The 13,678-nt window shown below is 39.0% G+C and overlaps 2 protein-coding genes across 3 annotated transcripts in view; both read right to left on the bottom strand.

Annotated features, from left to right (window-relative positions):
- Nucleotides 1–539: 539 nt before the first annotated feature.
- On the bottom strand, nucleotides 540–3,963 carry si:ch211-215i13.3 (brain and acute leukemia cytoplasmic protein). Its single transcript, XM_046058969.1, has 3 exons — nucleotides 3,529–3,963; nucleotides 3,153–3,277; nucleotides 540–1,387 (listed from the first exon to the last, which is right to left on the bottom strand). The coding sequence occupies exons 1-3, from the start codon at nucleotides 3,665–3,667 to the stop codon at nucleotides 1,262–1,264; spliced, it is 390 nt and encodes a 129-aa protein (XP_045914925.1). The 5' UTR covers nucleotides 3,668–3,963; the 3' UTR covers nucleotides 540–1,261.
- Nucleotides 3,964–6,670: 2,707 nt separating this feature from the next.
- Nucleotides 6,671–13,678, bottom strand: part of atp6v1c1b (ATPase H+ transporting V1 subunit C1b) — a 9,249-nt gene continuing 2,241 nt past the window's right edge. For both annotated transcript variants that reach the window (XM_046059593.1, XM_046059594.1), the window contains exons 2-13: nucleotides 12,896–13,076; nucleotides 12,739–12,806; nucleotides 12,413–12,498; nucleotides 11,984–12,078; nucleotides 11,647–11,738; nucleotides 11,106–11,204; nucleotides 10,652–10,720; nucleotides 9,496–9,588; nucleotides 8,940–9,033; nucleotides 8,492–8,589; nucleotides 8,190–8,313; nucleotides 6,671–7,501 (exon numbers count right to left, since the gene is read on the bottom strand). In XM_046059593.1, coding sequence (XP_045915549.1) covers nucleotides 7,403–7,501; nucleotides 8,190–8,313; nucleotides 8,492–8,589; nucleotides 8,940–9,033; nucleotides 9,496–9,588; nucleotides 10,652–10,720; nucleotides 11,106–11,204; nucleotides 11,647–11,738; nucleotides 11,984–12,078; nucleotides 12,413–12,498; nucleotides 12,739–12,806; nucleotides 12,896–13,027 — 1,149 coding nt within the window. In that variant the 5' untranslated portion in view covers nucleotides 13,028–13,076 and the 3' untranslated portion in view covers nucleotides 6,671–7,402. The remainder of the gene's footprint in view (nucleotides 7,502–8,189; nucleotides 8,314–8,491; nucleotides 8,590–8,939; nucleotides 9,034–9,495; nucleotides 9,589–10,651; nucleotides 10,721–11,105; nucleotides 11,205–11,646; nucleotides 11,739–11,983; nucleotides 12,079–12,412; nucleotides 12,499–12,738; nucleotides 12,807–12,895; nucleotides 13,077–13,678) is intronic.

Genomic DNA, 13,678 nt, shown 5'->3' with positions numbered 1-13,678 from the left:
GCACACATCACTTCATTCAGGTTTTCACAACTCAATAAGGTGACACCAATTTTAATTCAGAGAAGAAAAATGTGGTAGAGCCTGTGTGTTAAAAAGTTTTTCATCGCAAAAGTTGGCCTTTACACATTTCACCATCATCACCCCTGTGAATCATCAAAAACTCTTGACAACCAACAGTTATCACATGCAGAAACTGAACTGAACATCCTCTCTTAAATCAATGGTTTCCTTTAAGTGGTTGCTGTCAAATCCTCATGAGGTCTTCAATTAGTAAGAGCACAGCTGGTCAACAACGCCATCTGCTGACCACAAATCTCACTTTGATGTACTTCGTAGTGCAGTTTTTCTATTTTCATGTGTGCCAAAGAGGCAAAATGCTTTATTCCAGACAGCTTGCTTTTGATCATGTTCAGCTGGAGACACAGCCGATGCCGAATTGATTTATACATGCAGATCAGTGTAAGCCACACAAATGACACATCATAATAAAGTGTAACATCATATATAACATAAAAGAAGATTTAAGATTGGAGAACACATAACACTTAAAGTTTAATAAAAACTAACTCTCAAAGGGAAAACAGGAGCAGTTCAGATCAAGATGAATTGTAGGCACATGCGGGTGTATTTGTTTCTTTATCTTGCAAAAGGCTGGAAAAGACAGTCTTCAGCCTTCAAGCGTCAAACCTCCGAATCTCAGTTCCTAAACAGCACTTCAGGGTCTTCTAAATGAAAATCATTTACACCATTGACTGAGGTTAAACAGTATCGTCATTGGTTCCCACACTACTGTTTTTCATTCACAACAAAAGGAATATACTTGCACAAAGAACTGAAGCAAATTCTTTAAGAAGGCCCCACACAGATAACATTTGATGTGCAGATAGTGATTATCATGTGCATATGGGGCGGTCTGTTCTTGTTTTGTTTTTTTAAATTGGCTTAGCACGGTGACACATTCCCTGACCGGCACCACAAGCATGGGAGAAAAGCATGGTGGAGAGCGTGCACACCGTTTGTGACCCACTCTCTGCTTCACACATGCATTTGCAATGGCACAACAAAGATGCAGCATCCCAAGATCTTTGGATGGAGACATATGCAGGTGCTTATGTTGTAAAATCGCTGAGATTGACAGCCAAGATCTTGCAAAGTCACTAGCAAACATCATCCACACACTCTCTGTAAATCACCGTCCCAACTTCCAGTGAACCGCCCACAGCTCCGGCCATCTTCCTCTTCACAGAGTCACGGTTTGTCTTCATCTTTCGTCACACACGTTCCCAGGTTCAGTGTCTCCACTGTTGTTGATATTGACAGGCTGCCCATCCTTAGACAAAGCACTGGCGTCCTTTGATGCCCTCCTTTTGGAGTCACGGGTGGTTTGCTGCGAAAAAGATGTAAGATTTTGAATGTCACGTCATTTAAATGTCACCACACTGGACAGAGAGCGAGTGGGCAAAGAAGTCCAACCGGGATCTGAGTCACTGAAGCTCTGCCTATAAGTGGAAGGTTAAACAAATAAAATACAACAGTGTATGTTTCCGAGTCGCTGAAAATATCAGCCAAGGTAAGGAGTAATTTGCTTTTTGAATGGTTAAATGAGTTTTATAAAGAACAAAAAAACATTTACAACTCAGTCCTCAACAGATCCCAATCTGAATTTAAAACATGCAGAATAAAAGTGTCCATACAGTTATATCTGTATGTCTCTTTCTGTGTCAATTTTATTAAAGCCTTTTAATGTATTAAAAGATTTGGAGCAGATAACAGTGTCTGCACTCAGTTTCTTTTGTGCAGTTAGTACTCAAGATAAAAGATAAGGCAAACTGATTGTTGGAAGGAAATGTTATGGCCTATATTTGTTGTTGTTCCAGAATACTTTTTATTCTCAGTGTTCACTGTTTGTACTTACAGCTGCAGAAATTTGGACAAAATTGTCTTTGGAAAAGACACTCAAATATTGATATGTAGGAAAATTGTTAGGTTGCATACTGTGTAACTATCTGTCAATAAATGCACATAAAACTAATTCTTATTTTCATTGTTGATTATCTTGTTTTTCTTTAACAAAAGTGGTAATAGTGAAAACTGCCAATTATATATTATACTTCTTGTTCCTTGTTTTATCCAATCATCAATCGGCCCTAATACAAACACATTCATTTTAGTTTACTAATTGACTGAGAAGTGACAGCCCACGCTGGGCTGCAACTTATTTTTTCTCATTATTGATCAATCTAGTGTTAATGTTTCACCTAATCATTTAGTCAATATAATGTCCATCACAAAATCAAAAACCTCAGAGTGACTTGTTTGAATTTCCCCACTTACAGTCCAAAACACAAATATATCCAGTTTTTATATACAGTCTATGGTTCTCAGTCATATATGATGACAAGGAGCAGCAAATCCTCACATCAAAACAGTTAATTTTCTGTTAATCAATTCAATTCGTGTTATTATCCAGCAACATAATATGTAATACATATAATATATTCCAGCATTCTTTGCCCTGCCATGCTCCCTTGCGCTACTTGTACCCCATCCTAAAAAGTGCACAGTGGCCCTGACATGCTGTAGCTACTATTCAGTTGTTGTCCAGCTCCAGCCTGTGAACAACATTGTTGCTTATTTTTGTCTGTCTTTAAATCTTCCTGAAACATCTGCCTCTAAATGTATAAATAACTAACTATCAGTGTTATAACTACTACTACTAAAACTATCAGTGTTTAGTATTGTTATCTTTAACTATTGTTTAATCTGCTGCCTGATTTTGATTTGTTTTATGTGCAACTCTTCATGCTGCCATCTTGGCCAGATTTTTCTTGGAATAGAGATTTCTAACTTCAGTGGGACTTACCTGCTCAAATAAAGGTTAAATAAACTGAACAAAAATGCTTGCTGCATCAGTATAAATATACTGAAAGCTACCGACAAGCGGGGTCTTTACAAAGGTGATAACAATTCTGCAGAGCAACCTGGCAGACTGATTTCCAAGGACTGCACATGTAATGCAAGAGGACAGGCGCAGTTATGTCATGCTGTTGGTTCTCACAAACCTGCAAGTCACCATGTGTGCAAAGACAGAGGCTGTTGGTGTTCATATTTAGCAGTCACACATGCCAATGCCTGCTACTAGCGACACCTACATCACTGAGGGAGCGTCTGGGTCTCCTCTGGTGGTTGGAGCCAGTGGATGTGAGGGCCTGCTTCCCACACTGGGTGCCTGTGTTCACCATCCTCTTCTCCCTCAGACTGGCCTCCAGAGCTTTACCTTTGGACAACAATTTAGGGCTCTGGTTATCACTTCAAACCAAACACAGTCGCCTTCCTTCAACATTAAGGCAATAACAGAGATGGTACAAAACTGCTGGAAAGCTGGAAGTAGCGTTTTGAGTGATTTCCTTGGCTTTACTTGTGAACCCTATTAGTAGTGTTTTATCATTTTTGTGACCAAAACACCTTGTATTTTGAATGTAATGTGGCCCATGGTGCATGCAATGCAAACACGACAGAGGCTCTTACTGTTTGCTACTGTTAAAGAGGTCTCTACGTCCGTATTGGTAAGCCACGTCGATTCCGTTTCCCTGGTCCAGCTCTCATGGTACCTCGGCTCGATGATCGCGTCCGCCCGACTCCCTCCGCAACCCATCGAGAAAAGCATCCACGGCAGGTGCAGCTGACACGGGCTAAACACGGCTCGGTTTGTCGCACGACGACCGCGGCATCCTCGCCGGATCTCTACTGCAGGTCTATCCGTGTTTCCCTTCCCATCATCAGTGGGAGCTGCTGCTGCTGGGCGACGTTACTCTCCACAGACAGCAGCTGTCCAACATTAACACACTAGCTATCTGCGTCATCCAGAGGGGATGGAGGGGGATGGAGGGGGAGGTAAAACTGCATCCAGTCTGACCGCTGATTGGCAGTGAGGGAAATCGTCTCCAGCTACTGTCACCATCATCATCATCATCATTATGCAAATATGCACTTATGGGCAATTATAATCATGGAAACACTGTAGTCCCCCTATTTAGCATTTATAAACCCATTTATTAAATTTTTTTTTTGCTTATTAATGAAGGGCGACTTTGTTGCAAAATATTCTATATTTAGCTGACGCTTTTATCCAAAGCGACATACAATTGCTATTTATGTTAGAGGTCGCCTCTGGAGCAACTAGGGGTTAAGTGTCTTGCTCAGGGACACATTAGTGTATGTGTCACAGTTGGGAATTGAACACAGGTCTCTCACACCAAAGGCATGTGTCTTAGCCACTACACCGTCCTCATCATCTTTGCTTTTTGTTCTTTTTAGAAATGATTTCTGGACTCCTAAAAATGGAGTAAAATCAAAAGAATCAAAAGGGGTTAGTTTAAATAACACAAAAACTCCAAGCACTCATTATGTACCCTTTAAATAGCAAAATAGTGGCTTTATTAATTCTTTCAGATCAGTTAGAAGGCATTACTAAAAAGTAGCCTAATGGGATGCCAGGTTGTGAAAAATCCCTTTGGAAGGTATTTATCTATCTTGGTAGTAGTGTATTTATAAATGTTAGTAGGCCTACAAAGGTAATACATTAATGGAGGGTGATGAGTTTTCCCTTTCTAATAAGCCACCATATCTGCTGTTTTAAAATGTTAATATTGAAAATAGATAATAAAGTTAATGTATACAGTATAGCACTTATCAAAATCAGTGATTACACATTGCTTTACCACCGTCAAACATAACATGATAAATATCAAGTTAACAGTGAAAATGTAAGACAAATCAAAAGAACTACAGTCCTGCTCACCATTATTTGACAAACGTTTCTTGTAGCCATCTATAAGCTTCTTGCACTTCTTAGCTGGTATTTTCTCCCACTCTCTTTGCAAATTGTTCAAGCTCTTGGACGTTTGCAGGTTTCTTTTCCCCAATGGCAGATTTCAGCTCATACCAAAAGATTTTCAAGCGGATTGAGATCAGGACTCATTGCTGGTGATTTTAAAACAGTCCATTTTTTCCTTTTCAACCATTCCTGCGTGCTTTAGGTCTTTGTCTTCCCATGATCTTCAACTCAAACCATGTTTACTTTCATTTCGCTCTAAAATCTCTTGATAATTCTCTGATTTCATGATTCCTGTGATACAGTCAAGGCCTCCACAGCATTATGGATCCTCCACCATGCTTAACTGTTGGTAGGGTGTTCTTTTCCTTGTAGGCTTCATTGCGCTGTCTGTGAACAAACTGTTGGCATGCATTGCCAAAAAGCTCTATTTTTGTTTCATCTGTCCACAGAATATTTTCCCAGAAGGATTGTGGTTTCTCCAGGTACTCTTTGGCAAAGATTAGTCGTTCCTTTTTGTCTTTTCCTCAGCAATGGTGTCTTCCTTGGCCTTCGCCCTGTTTGGTTTAGTGTGCGGCGTATGGTACTTGTTGAAACCATGACCCCAGACTGTTCCAGGTTGGCCTTCAGGTCTTTGGATATTTGACGTGGTGTTTTGTCCACCATTCGCACCAACCTTCGCAGACTTCTCTCAACAATTTTTCTCTTCCCCCCATATGTCCAGGGAGGTTCTTGACAGTTCCATGCTTGGCAAACTTTTTAATAACATTACGCACTGTTGAAACAGGGATACCAAGGTCTTTGGAGATGGCCTTATACCTTTTGGAGGTCTTGTGTTTGCTAATTATTGCACTTCTGATGTCCTCAGACAACGCCATTGTGACAAAGGAACAGGGGATAACAGATGGCTTTTTAAAACACAGAAGTCATCATTCATTGGCTAACTCATGTCACATGGGCACAGACAATTTATCACAGGTGATTCTCATTTGTGATTTACCACAGGTGAGTCACAATGTGTTTCCATACTGATTTACAGCAAACGGTGCCAATACCAGTGACACAGCAAGCTTTAAGATTTTTTATTTTTTCCTCCCATTGTTTATTGTTATTTATCATTTGACCTTTTGTATCAATCACAAGTTCTCTATAGAACAGAATTGTTTCCCTTGATTCATTTTTTTCAGAAGATATTCCACTTATGTACTTAAACGTCATGGGTGCCAATAATGGTGAGCAGGACTGTAAATGAAAAGACCAATATACTTATATACATATATATACACACACATGCACAACACACGCTGTCTGTTTTTCAGATGCAATTCAAAAGATGCTGATTTTAAAAGTTGGAGTTCAGCACATCATCAAGGGGTTTTACAATAATCCATCAAATCTGCCGTTGTAAATATCAAGAGATGGATTTTGGTTCAGATGCTCAGCAAACCTTTCCCAGAGGGGGTCCATTCTTGGTCCATTGGAGCAGCCTTCCTGAATAATCAAAGAGCTGAAAAGGAACACAGCAAGTGACCAGCCAAAGATACTTTTCATGACTTGGCTATCCCAAAATTGTTCTAATTAATGTCTTATAAGTGATCAATTATAAATCATTTATGAAGGGAGTTTATTAGAAAGGGATACCCAAAAATGTATTTATTAAGTATCTAGTGGAGAAATATCAAGAATTACAAAATATGAAAAGAAAATTATTTCTCTCTAAAACTGTAGTCCTGATCTTGAATGGCGTCCAATAGAATTGATTTTCTAGTCTTCTTTTACTAACAGGCTTTTATCTTTATACACCTTACATGAGACTGACAGTGAGCCAAAGTCCAGTATGTTTCACATAGAGTATTTATTTTTAACATTTATTTTAAATATGTGGTTCAATCTTCAGATATACTGACAATACAGTATTTGCACATAGACATAATTACTTTTCTCAAACACAGAAATTATAGGAGCTTACAATCAGCAAACATATTGCTTCTTTATATGTAAAATGACCTGTCTCTGTATTTCATAGGATTATAGCTTGAGTAGGGGAAACGATGATCAACATCTACTTGTGAACAGACAATCCTTACATGGAGCTAAAAACACATCACTTTCAAAAACCGAACAAACAAAAACACATTCACTGATTTTAGAGGCTTTAAATAAATAATATATTTAACATATATTTATCTTCCTCGCCATTTCCCCCACTTGTGTACCGTTTTTGTTGCTTTAAACAAAGTAGGGTGACAGGGAAAAAAAACAATAAAAATGCAGTATTTTACATGTCCTTTGATGCCATGAGGGAATGTCAGCCATTTTGGTGGGAATAAATATGGAAAGCTATTCACTTTTACAGCATGGTACGAAGAGAAAGTGACAACAAAGAAGTGGGCCCGCATTTGTCAACTATGTTAGAACAGAAGTTCCACAACTTATTCAATATTAACCCAGGTATGTACCAGGCACATAAGAAAAAGAGGTCCAGAACATAAAAAGTTTGGGGGGGGGGGGAAACAGGCAGAACAGGGTAGCAGTGGAAATAAATTAGTGTGAATATGTCACATCAGCCTAGACTTTGAACTCCAGCAGGTTGCAGTCGATCTTGTAGTAAACATAGGGGTAGTACTCCTGCTGGCTCAAGTTCAGCCCTGGGATGTCCATAGCGGCCTACAGGCACAACAGAGATACAGCAAGACAAAATAATTACACACACATCATTCTTGTTTGTCTCCATATGTCAGTATTTATCTTTTATTACAGTTAGTTCCCTTGAAAGTTTAATGATACAAATGTTTTGTTTGTTTTCTTTCACTAGAAACGTAATTTGTCTTCATGGCTACTGAGGTGATACCAGTCAGGCCATACAGGAGGGAGGATGCGGTGCAGCAAATGAGGAATGGATTTACAAGGCTATAAGGCTGTTCCTTTTGTTCAAAATGTATACAGTGGTGATAAAATGATTTAAGAGCTTGCCAGAGCCTCCTTGCTTCTGGACCTAAAGCAGTGCAATGTTCCCCTAGCATGATGAATGATTTCTGGGCTTCTGTAGGACTGCACTCAATACCTTTTTTATTGTCCCCAATGTGGTCCGCAGCCAGGTGGCATCAGTCAGTAATATGTAAAGACATCAGTCACATCCAGTTAAGAAGATGTACGTTTAACAGGCCTAACAGAAATAAAAGGGTGATTTTCCCCCCATCCTGAAGCGATAATCAGGACATGCCGGGATAGACTCAGTCTTCCTAAATACCTGGTTCTTATAAATGAGCTGGATTGATCTTGAGAGTGAACTGGACTTCCTCCAATAATTTCACTCACTGCTGCGACTGTCAAAGGGTGTGTGGAGGAGACTCACATCAATGATCGCAGCGCTGCTGTCCAGGTGTTTGTACAGGTCGTACAGCACCTCCCTCAGCTTCTTCATGTTCTTTTTGTTGGGCTGCAGCAGCATGGCCTGGAAGTTCACTGGCAGCCCATATCTATAAGAAACACAACAAGCATGTCAGGCCATCCTTTAGAACATTAAACAAATCTTCCATTAAATGGATGAATGCACAAATGAATGGAAGCCCTAAACTACCAAAGTGTGTCTGTGCCAGTCTGCTAGATAGATTAACTTCACAGAGTTTGGTTCATCCCGGGTCTTTACTTGCTTACCTCAATACAGACTCCACAAACACACGCAGGGCTTTTATGTGGATCCATGCGATGAAGGCTTCGCTGAAATTCACTTTCAGCCATCGTACCAAAGGCCCCTGGGTAGATGGAAATTGCATTTTAATAGTTTCTAATAAAGATAACATACCTGTAAACTCACTGAAATGAAGCACTCCCATTTTGGATGGTTTTTTTAATTAAATATTCCTTATGAATTATCAGTAATCATAATGTAAGATTTATATAAATGATCATTGGTTCCATTATCTTACATAAGCTGCAGGACTGTGTATGCTCATATTAAACACTGACTAAGAAATAAAAATTCGTCTGCAGCCAAACATTTATAAAAGGGTAGTACTCTTTCCCCTTACAGACTGAGCTCCGTTAAATTCTTCCTTTCCTACATAGTCACTAGCACAGTTTGTGAAGAAAACAGCAGCCATACAAACTGTTTCTTCTTGTCAGTGGACAAACGTGTCATCTCTTCTTTGTCTGCTTTCATCTCCTCCTCATTATACTGGAAATCACGCACTGTAAACCTAGGTCAGGACACACAGCAGAGAGCACACAATAAGTTGTCAGTAAACACACACACTGTGCCCTCTTGATAATGAGCTACGTACATACAAACACACAGACATATATCCATAAACACATTCTGATGTGCTAATTGGAGGGACTGTCGAATGTTTATTTTAGAGCATAACAAGCCAGTTCCTGTATTTATAAATATGTAGCCCACTTCAATCATTGGGTATCATTACTATTATTTGTCTGTGGTTGATTTCCAGGAATAAATAAGGATACATAAACACCATTCATGGAAAACACAAAAAGGAAACATAATCTGCAATTATTACTAATTACTAAAAACAAAGGCCAAAACAACAACTGAAACACAATTGAAGTGGAACTCAGTCCACTTCAAATTTTACTCTTATATATGTTACACATTGTTAACAGCTAATTTTTTATGATAACACCGAAATGGAATAATTTACTTGTTTTCTCTGGCCTTGTGCTTGAAGTCATCTATAGCCTTCCTGAAGAGAGTGACGCTGAACAGGCCGCTGTCGTGGTCTTCAAACAGCAGCCTGGAGGGGAGGACACAACATCGTGATACACACCGTGTGTTGGACACATGTTAGCAGGCTTTCACATACAAAACGACATCCTTGTGTTATGTACTTTAACTTAAGTCCATTTTTGAATGCAGGACTTTTACTTGTAACAGAGTATTTCTACACTGTGGTATTCCTACTTTTACTTAAGTAAAAGATCAGAATACTTCTTCCACCCCTGACAAATAGCATCATGTATTTGTCTTTGCTAAATATGCGGTGCTACAGCCTTCCAGGTAAGGGCTGGTTACATCGGTAAAATGTTGTATGTTTAATAGTATATTGCAATATTGATACATGTTTTGATACAGAAAAAGAAAGAAAGAAAGAAAGAAACCCTTTATAGAAAAAACAATCACAAGGGAAAGTCTGATGCTGGTTAATTCAGTGATTTTTAAAATCACGGAAAAATCACAGGTCAAAACTTAATGTTGCTAACATCTTTTATATCTAACATTGAACAAAATAGTCATCTCACACCATATATCATGGGTTCAAATGTTTGGAGTCACTTAGAAAATTCCTTGTTTTCAAAAGAAACACAGTTTTTTTTTCCATTAATACAACTGATAAATAACATCAAATTGATCATCAACCATCAACCCTGTGCTCCAAAGGCACACTGTGTTTGCTATTCCAAGTTTCTCATTTTAAACGTGGTGTGGTAAACGACTCAAATCATCTGCCCATTATAACAAAACGTCAACTGCTTTCTGTGCAATTCCTATTCCTATATTAATATGTGTCAGTTGCTTTTCACAGTTTAACCATAAATGTTTTCATATTTGAATTAGTCAACACTAAACCAACTGTAGACAACATAAGAAAGCAAGGCAAGTGTTTGGGTTTGAGACAGTTTTGAAGAAAACAAGATTTTAAAATTGTGACATGAATGAACACAAACTACCGTCCATACAAAAAAAATGGTTACCGACACTAGGCTTCAGAGTAAAAATGTTGTACGTTAAATGCCATCTTCCTGTGGTGGATCATTCACAAATTGAGCAAAATCAATGAATCATCTGGCTATCCTTACTTAGTGGAGCGTGGCACGACCATTTCTGACAGGGTTTCATACGTCTTCTGCCAGTCAGCATAGCTTGTCCTGGTGAGGGTAGAAAGATAACAGCAATGTATTTTACATATCAAAAATACCAATGCTGATGTTTTCAGTGCATTACAGAATGACCATTTCCATGACCAAAATGTATTCAGTTATAATGCCGCTGGGACACTGAAACTCTGACGTGAAATTCTTTTCACAGTTTGTGTGTGACAAGTGACAAGTACCCCATATAACTCACGCTGTCCCCTTTGAAATGTACTTGGAAACAACATGGATGAAAAAAAGAACATTTCTGCAAAATAAAGTTTTCAGACAGTTCTTTAGCTGTAATCAGGAGGGAATCTCCATGATATCTGCCATGGACAGAATGGCATTCCTACCTCACCACATACTGAATACATAGATAATGATGTAGAGTACTTACTTTGGGACTACCACCAACATTGTAATCAAGTACTCCGAGTCCAGTACAAAGTCCTCTTTCTTCACTATATCAGCCAAACTCCTGGTCAACAAGCTCCCCCTAAAGGAAGACACATGCAGTTCAGGCAAGTTCAGGCAACTTGAGTCCAAAATATACGATGGTTAGTGCACAAATTTAACCAAATTATTTTAAATATTTCCCCATCTTCCTTAAAGATGCACACAAAAAATGTTGTACATCTAAATTTTGTTACAAAGGACTAGTTCTTGAAGTTACAGCAGGAGCTCAGGGAGAGGGTGCTGTCAAAAATGTATATTATTAAAGGGGTATTAAAAGCATATTATTCAAGGGGTTGAGGTTCACTACATCATTCTGTTGTACAAGAAAATAACCAGAGATAAAATACAAGCTAATTGGATGTGATCAAGCTAAAAGTGCTACACTATCTGCCTTTAGACAATACTTCTGTAACCAAATAACAGACAACATACAGAGTTTTCATTTTATTATTATTATTATTATTATTATTATTATTACTCACGCATTCTTCCTCTCCAAGTTCTGCAGGTTTCCCTTCAGGTTGTTGTAGGCTGAAGCTCGGGCCTTCAGGTCATTGTCTATCTGAGTCGCTTGCTAGAAACCAAGTAGGAGAGAATGAATACTACTAACTATATGAATATATAATTGTTTTTATTCCCATTTATGTTTTTGTGTTACTGGCTATGTTTATTCTCTGTAGCTGTTTAGTCTGTTGCACAAAGGTCTCGCTTGCAAAAGTGATTTTAATGTCAATGATATTGCCTGATTAAAATTATATTTGCAAAAGCAGGACAATAATCAAACACTATGTGTACATGTGAGCAGATTGTCCAACATACCTTGGAGATGATCTCGGAGATGTTTTTCAGCGACTGTTTGATTGGATACTTGGCCATGTCCCACTGAAATCTGGTGATGTAGGTGACCAGGTCAACTGTAGATAGTTAAAATATAACAGATTAAAGACATCAGCAAAAATCACCTCCATTTCTGTTGTGTTCTATAGGATAGAATAGATTGTCATTGTGTGTACAAAACAATTCAAATCTGTTTGGCAGCCCTTTGGCAGTGTGCAGCATAAACACAAACTAGATAAATAAATAAAACAAAATATAAGCAAATATAAATACACAATTTATACAAAACGATATAAATGACTGTATATCTGAATACACAGTAACCCATTGTGTCTTTCTTCACACTGGCAACCACTGAAGAGACTGAAAGTGCCCAGGCATCAGTCTGATGATTATGTTAACAGTGATTACCTCCGTTAGCAAGCAGGTTCTCCTGGACTTTGTCTCGGCTGTCCTCCAGAACATCAGACATGTACTGAGCGACCTTTTTCACCACACTGAGACACGACACGGGGTGAGGAGAGGCGTCAAGAGACAAGCACAAGGGGTCCGAAATAAACACAAGAGAAACAATAAATGACAAGGAGAGTCAGAATTGTATTGAAATGTGACATGTGTTCGTCACAAAACTGAGCTCACGAGTCTCCTACTGCCCAACAAATGCAGAAGGCATTTTTCAAATGCTTTCAACTAAGTAAAAACATGTAGAGGTAGGTGTTGGTAATTGCAAAATGTACCTTTCCACAAAAGTGTCAAGTTTAGCCAGTTCATCCGACAGACCCACTAAGACATCCAGTGTTCCGACCTGTTGGAGACAAAACACACAAAATGTTAACTACTACGACCACTTGTTGGTGGATTCCCTATGGTGGAGAATACAGGTGACTGTTTAACCTTGAGATCAGGGATGTTGAACTTGTTGTTATCAGAGAGGTTGTTGGTGCGCGTGGTGGCCACCATCAGCTTGTCCCACGTCTGCTGGCACGTCTTCTCCCCCGGAGCAGAGATCAACCAGAATTCTGTCATGGCTGCTGGTAAGAGATTTGTGCAGCGGGCCTTCGATGTGAGGAGGTCACTGAGGGTGGAGTAAGAGAAAGAGCATTATTAGAACTCTGCTGTGACTTGTTCCAGGGCGGCTGCTCTGTGGCTGACTCTGGCAAGTAAAGAGAGAATTTTCTCTTTAGAGAAGATACAGTGGGTACGGAAAGTATTCAGACCCCTTTAAATTTTTCACTCTTTGTTTCATTGCAGCCATTTTCCAAAAATCAAAAAAGTTCATTTTATTTCTCAGTAATGTACACTCAGCACCCCATCTTGACAGAAAAAAACAGAAATGTAGAAATTTTTGCAAATTTATTAAAAAAGAAAAACTGAAATATCACATGGTCACAAGTATTCAGACCCTTTGCCGTGACACTCATATTTAACTCAGGTGCTGTCTATTTCTTCTGATCATCCTTGAGATGGTTCTACACCTTCATTTGAGTCCAGCTGTGTTTGATTATACTGATTGAACTTGATTAGGAAAGCCACACACCTGTCTATATAAGACCTTACAGCTCACAGTGCATGTCAGAGCAAATGAGAATCATGAGGTCAAAGGAACTGCCTGAAGAGCTCAGAGACAGAATTGTGGCAAGGCACAGATCTGGCCAAGGTTACAAAACAATTTCTGCT

Source organism: Micropterus dolomieu, linkage group LG09, assembly GCF_021292245.1.
Source record: "Micropterus dolomieu isolate WLL.071019.BEF.003 ecotype Adirondacks linkage group LG09, ASM2129224v1, whole genome shotgun sequence".
NCBI lineage: Eukaryota > Metazoa > Chordata > Actinopteri > Centrarchiformes > Centrarchidae > Micropterus > Micropterus dolomieu.
Note: the sequence above shows the minus strand (reverse complement) of the source record. Positions and strands in the feature narration are given on the sequence as shown.

Coding starts and splice junctions, on each gene's coding strand:
- si:ch211-215i13.3 (XM_046058969.1), bottom strand. CDS start 3,667: ATGCTTTTCTCGATGGGTTGCGGAGGGAGTCGGGCGGACGCGATCATC. Junction 3,278..3,528: donor CTCTTTAACAGTAGCAAACA/GTAAGAGCCTCT, acceptor TGTTGTCCAAAG/GTAAAGCTCTGGAGGCCAGT. Junction 1,388..3,152: donor CCAGACGCTCCCTCAGTGAT/GTAGGTGTCGCT, acceptor TCTTTTTCGCAG/CAAACCACCCGTGACTCCAA.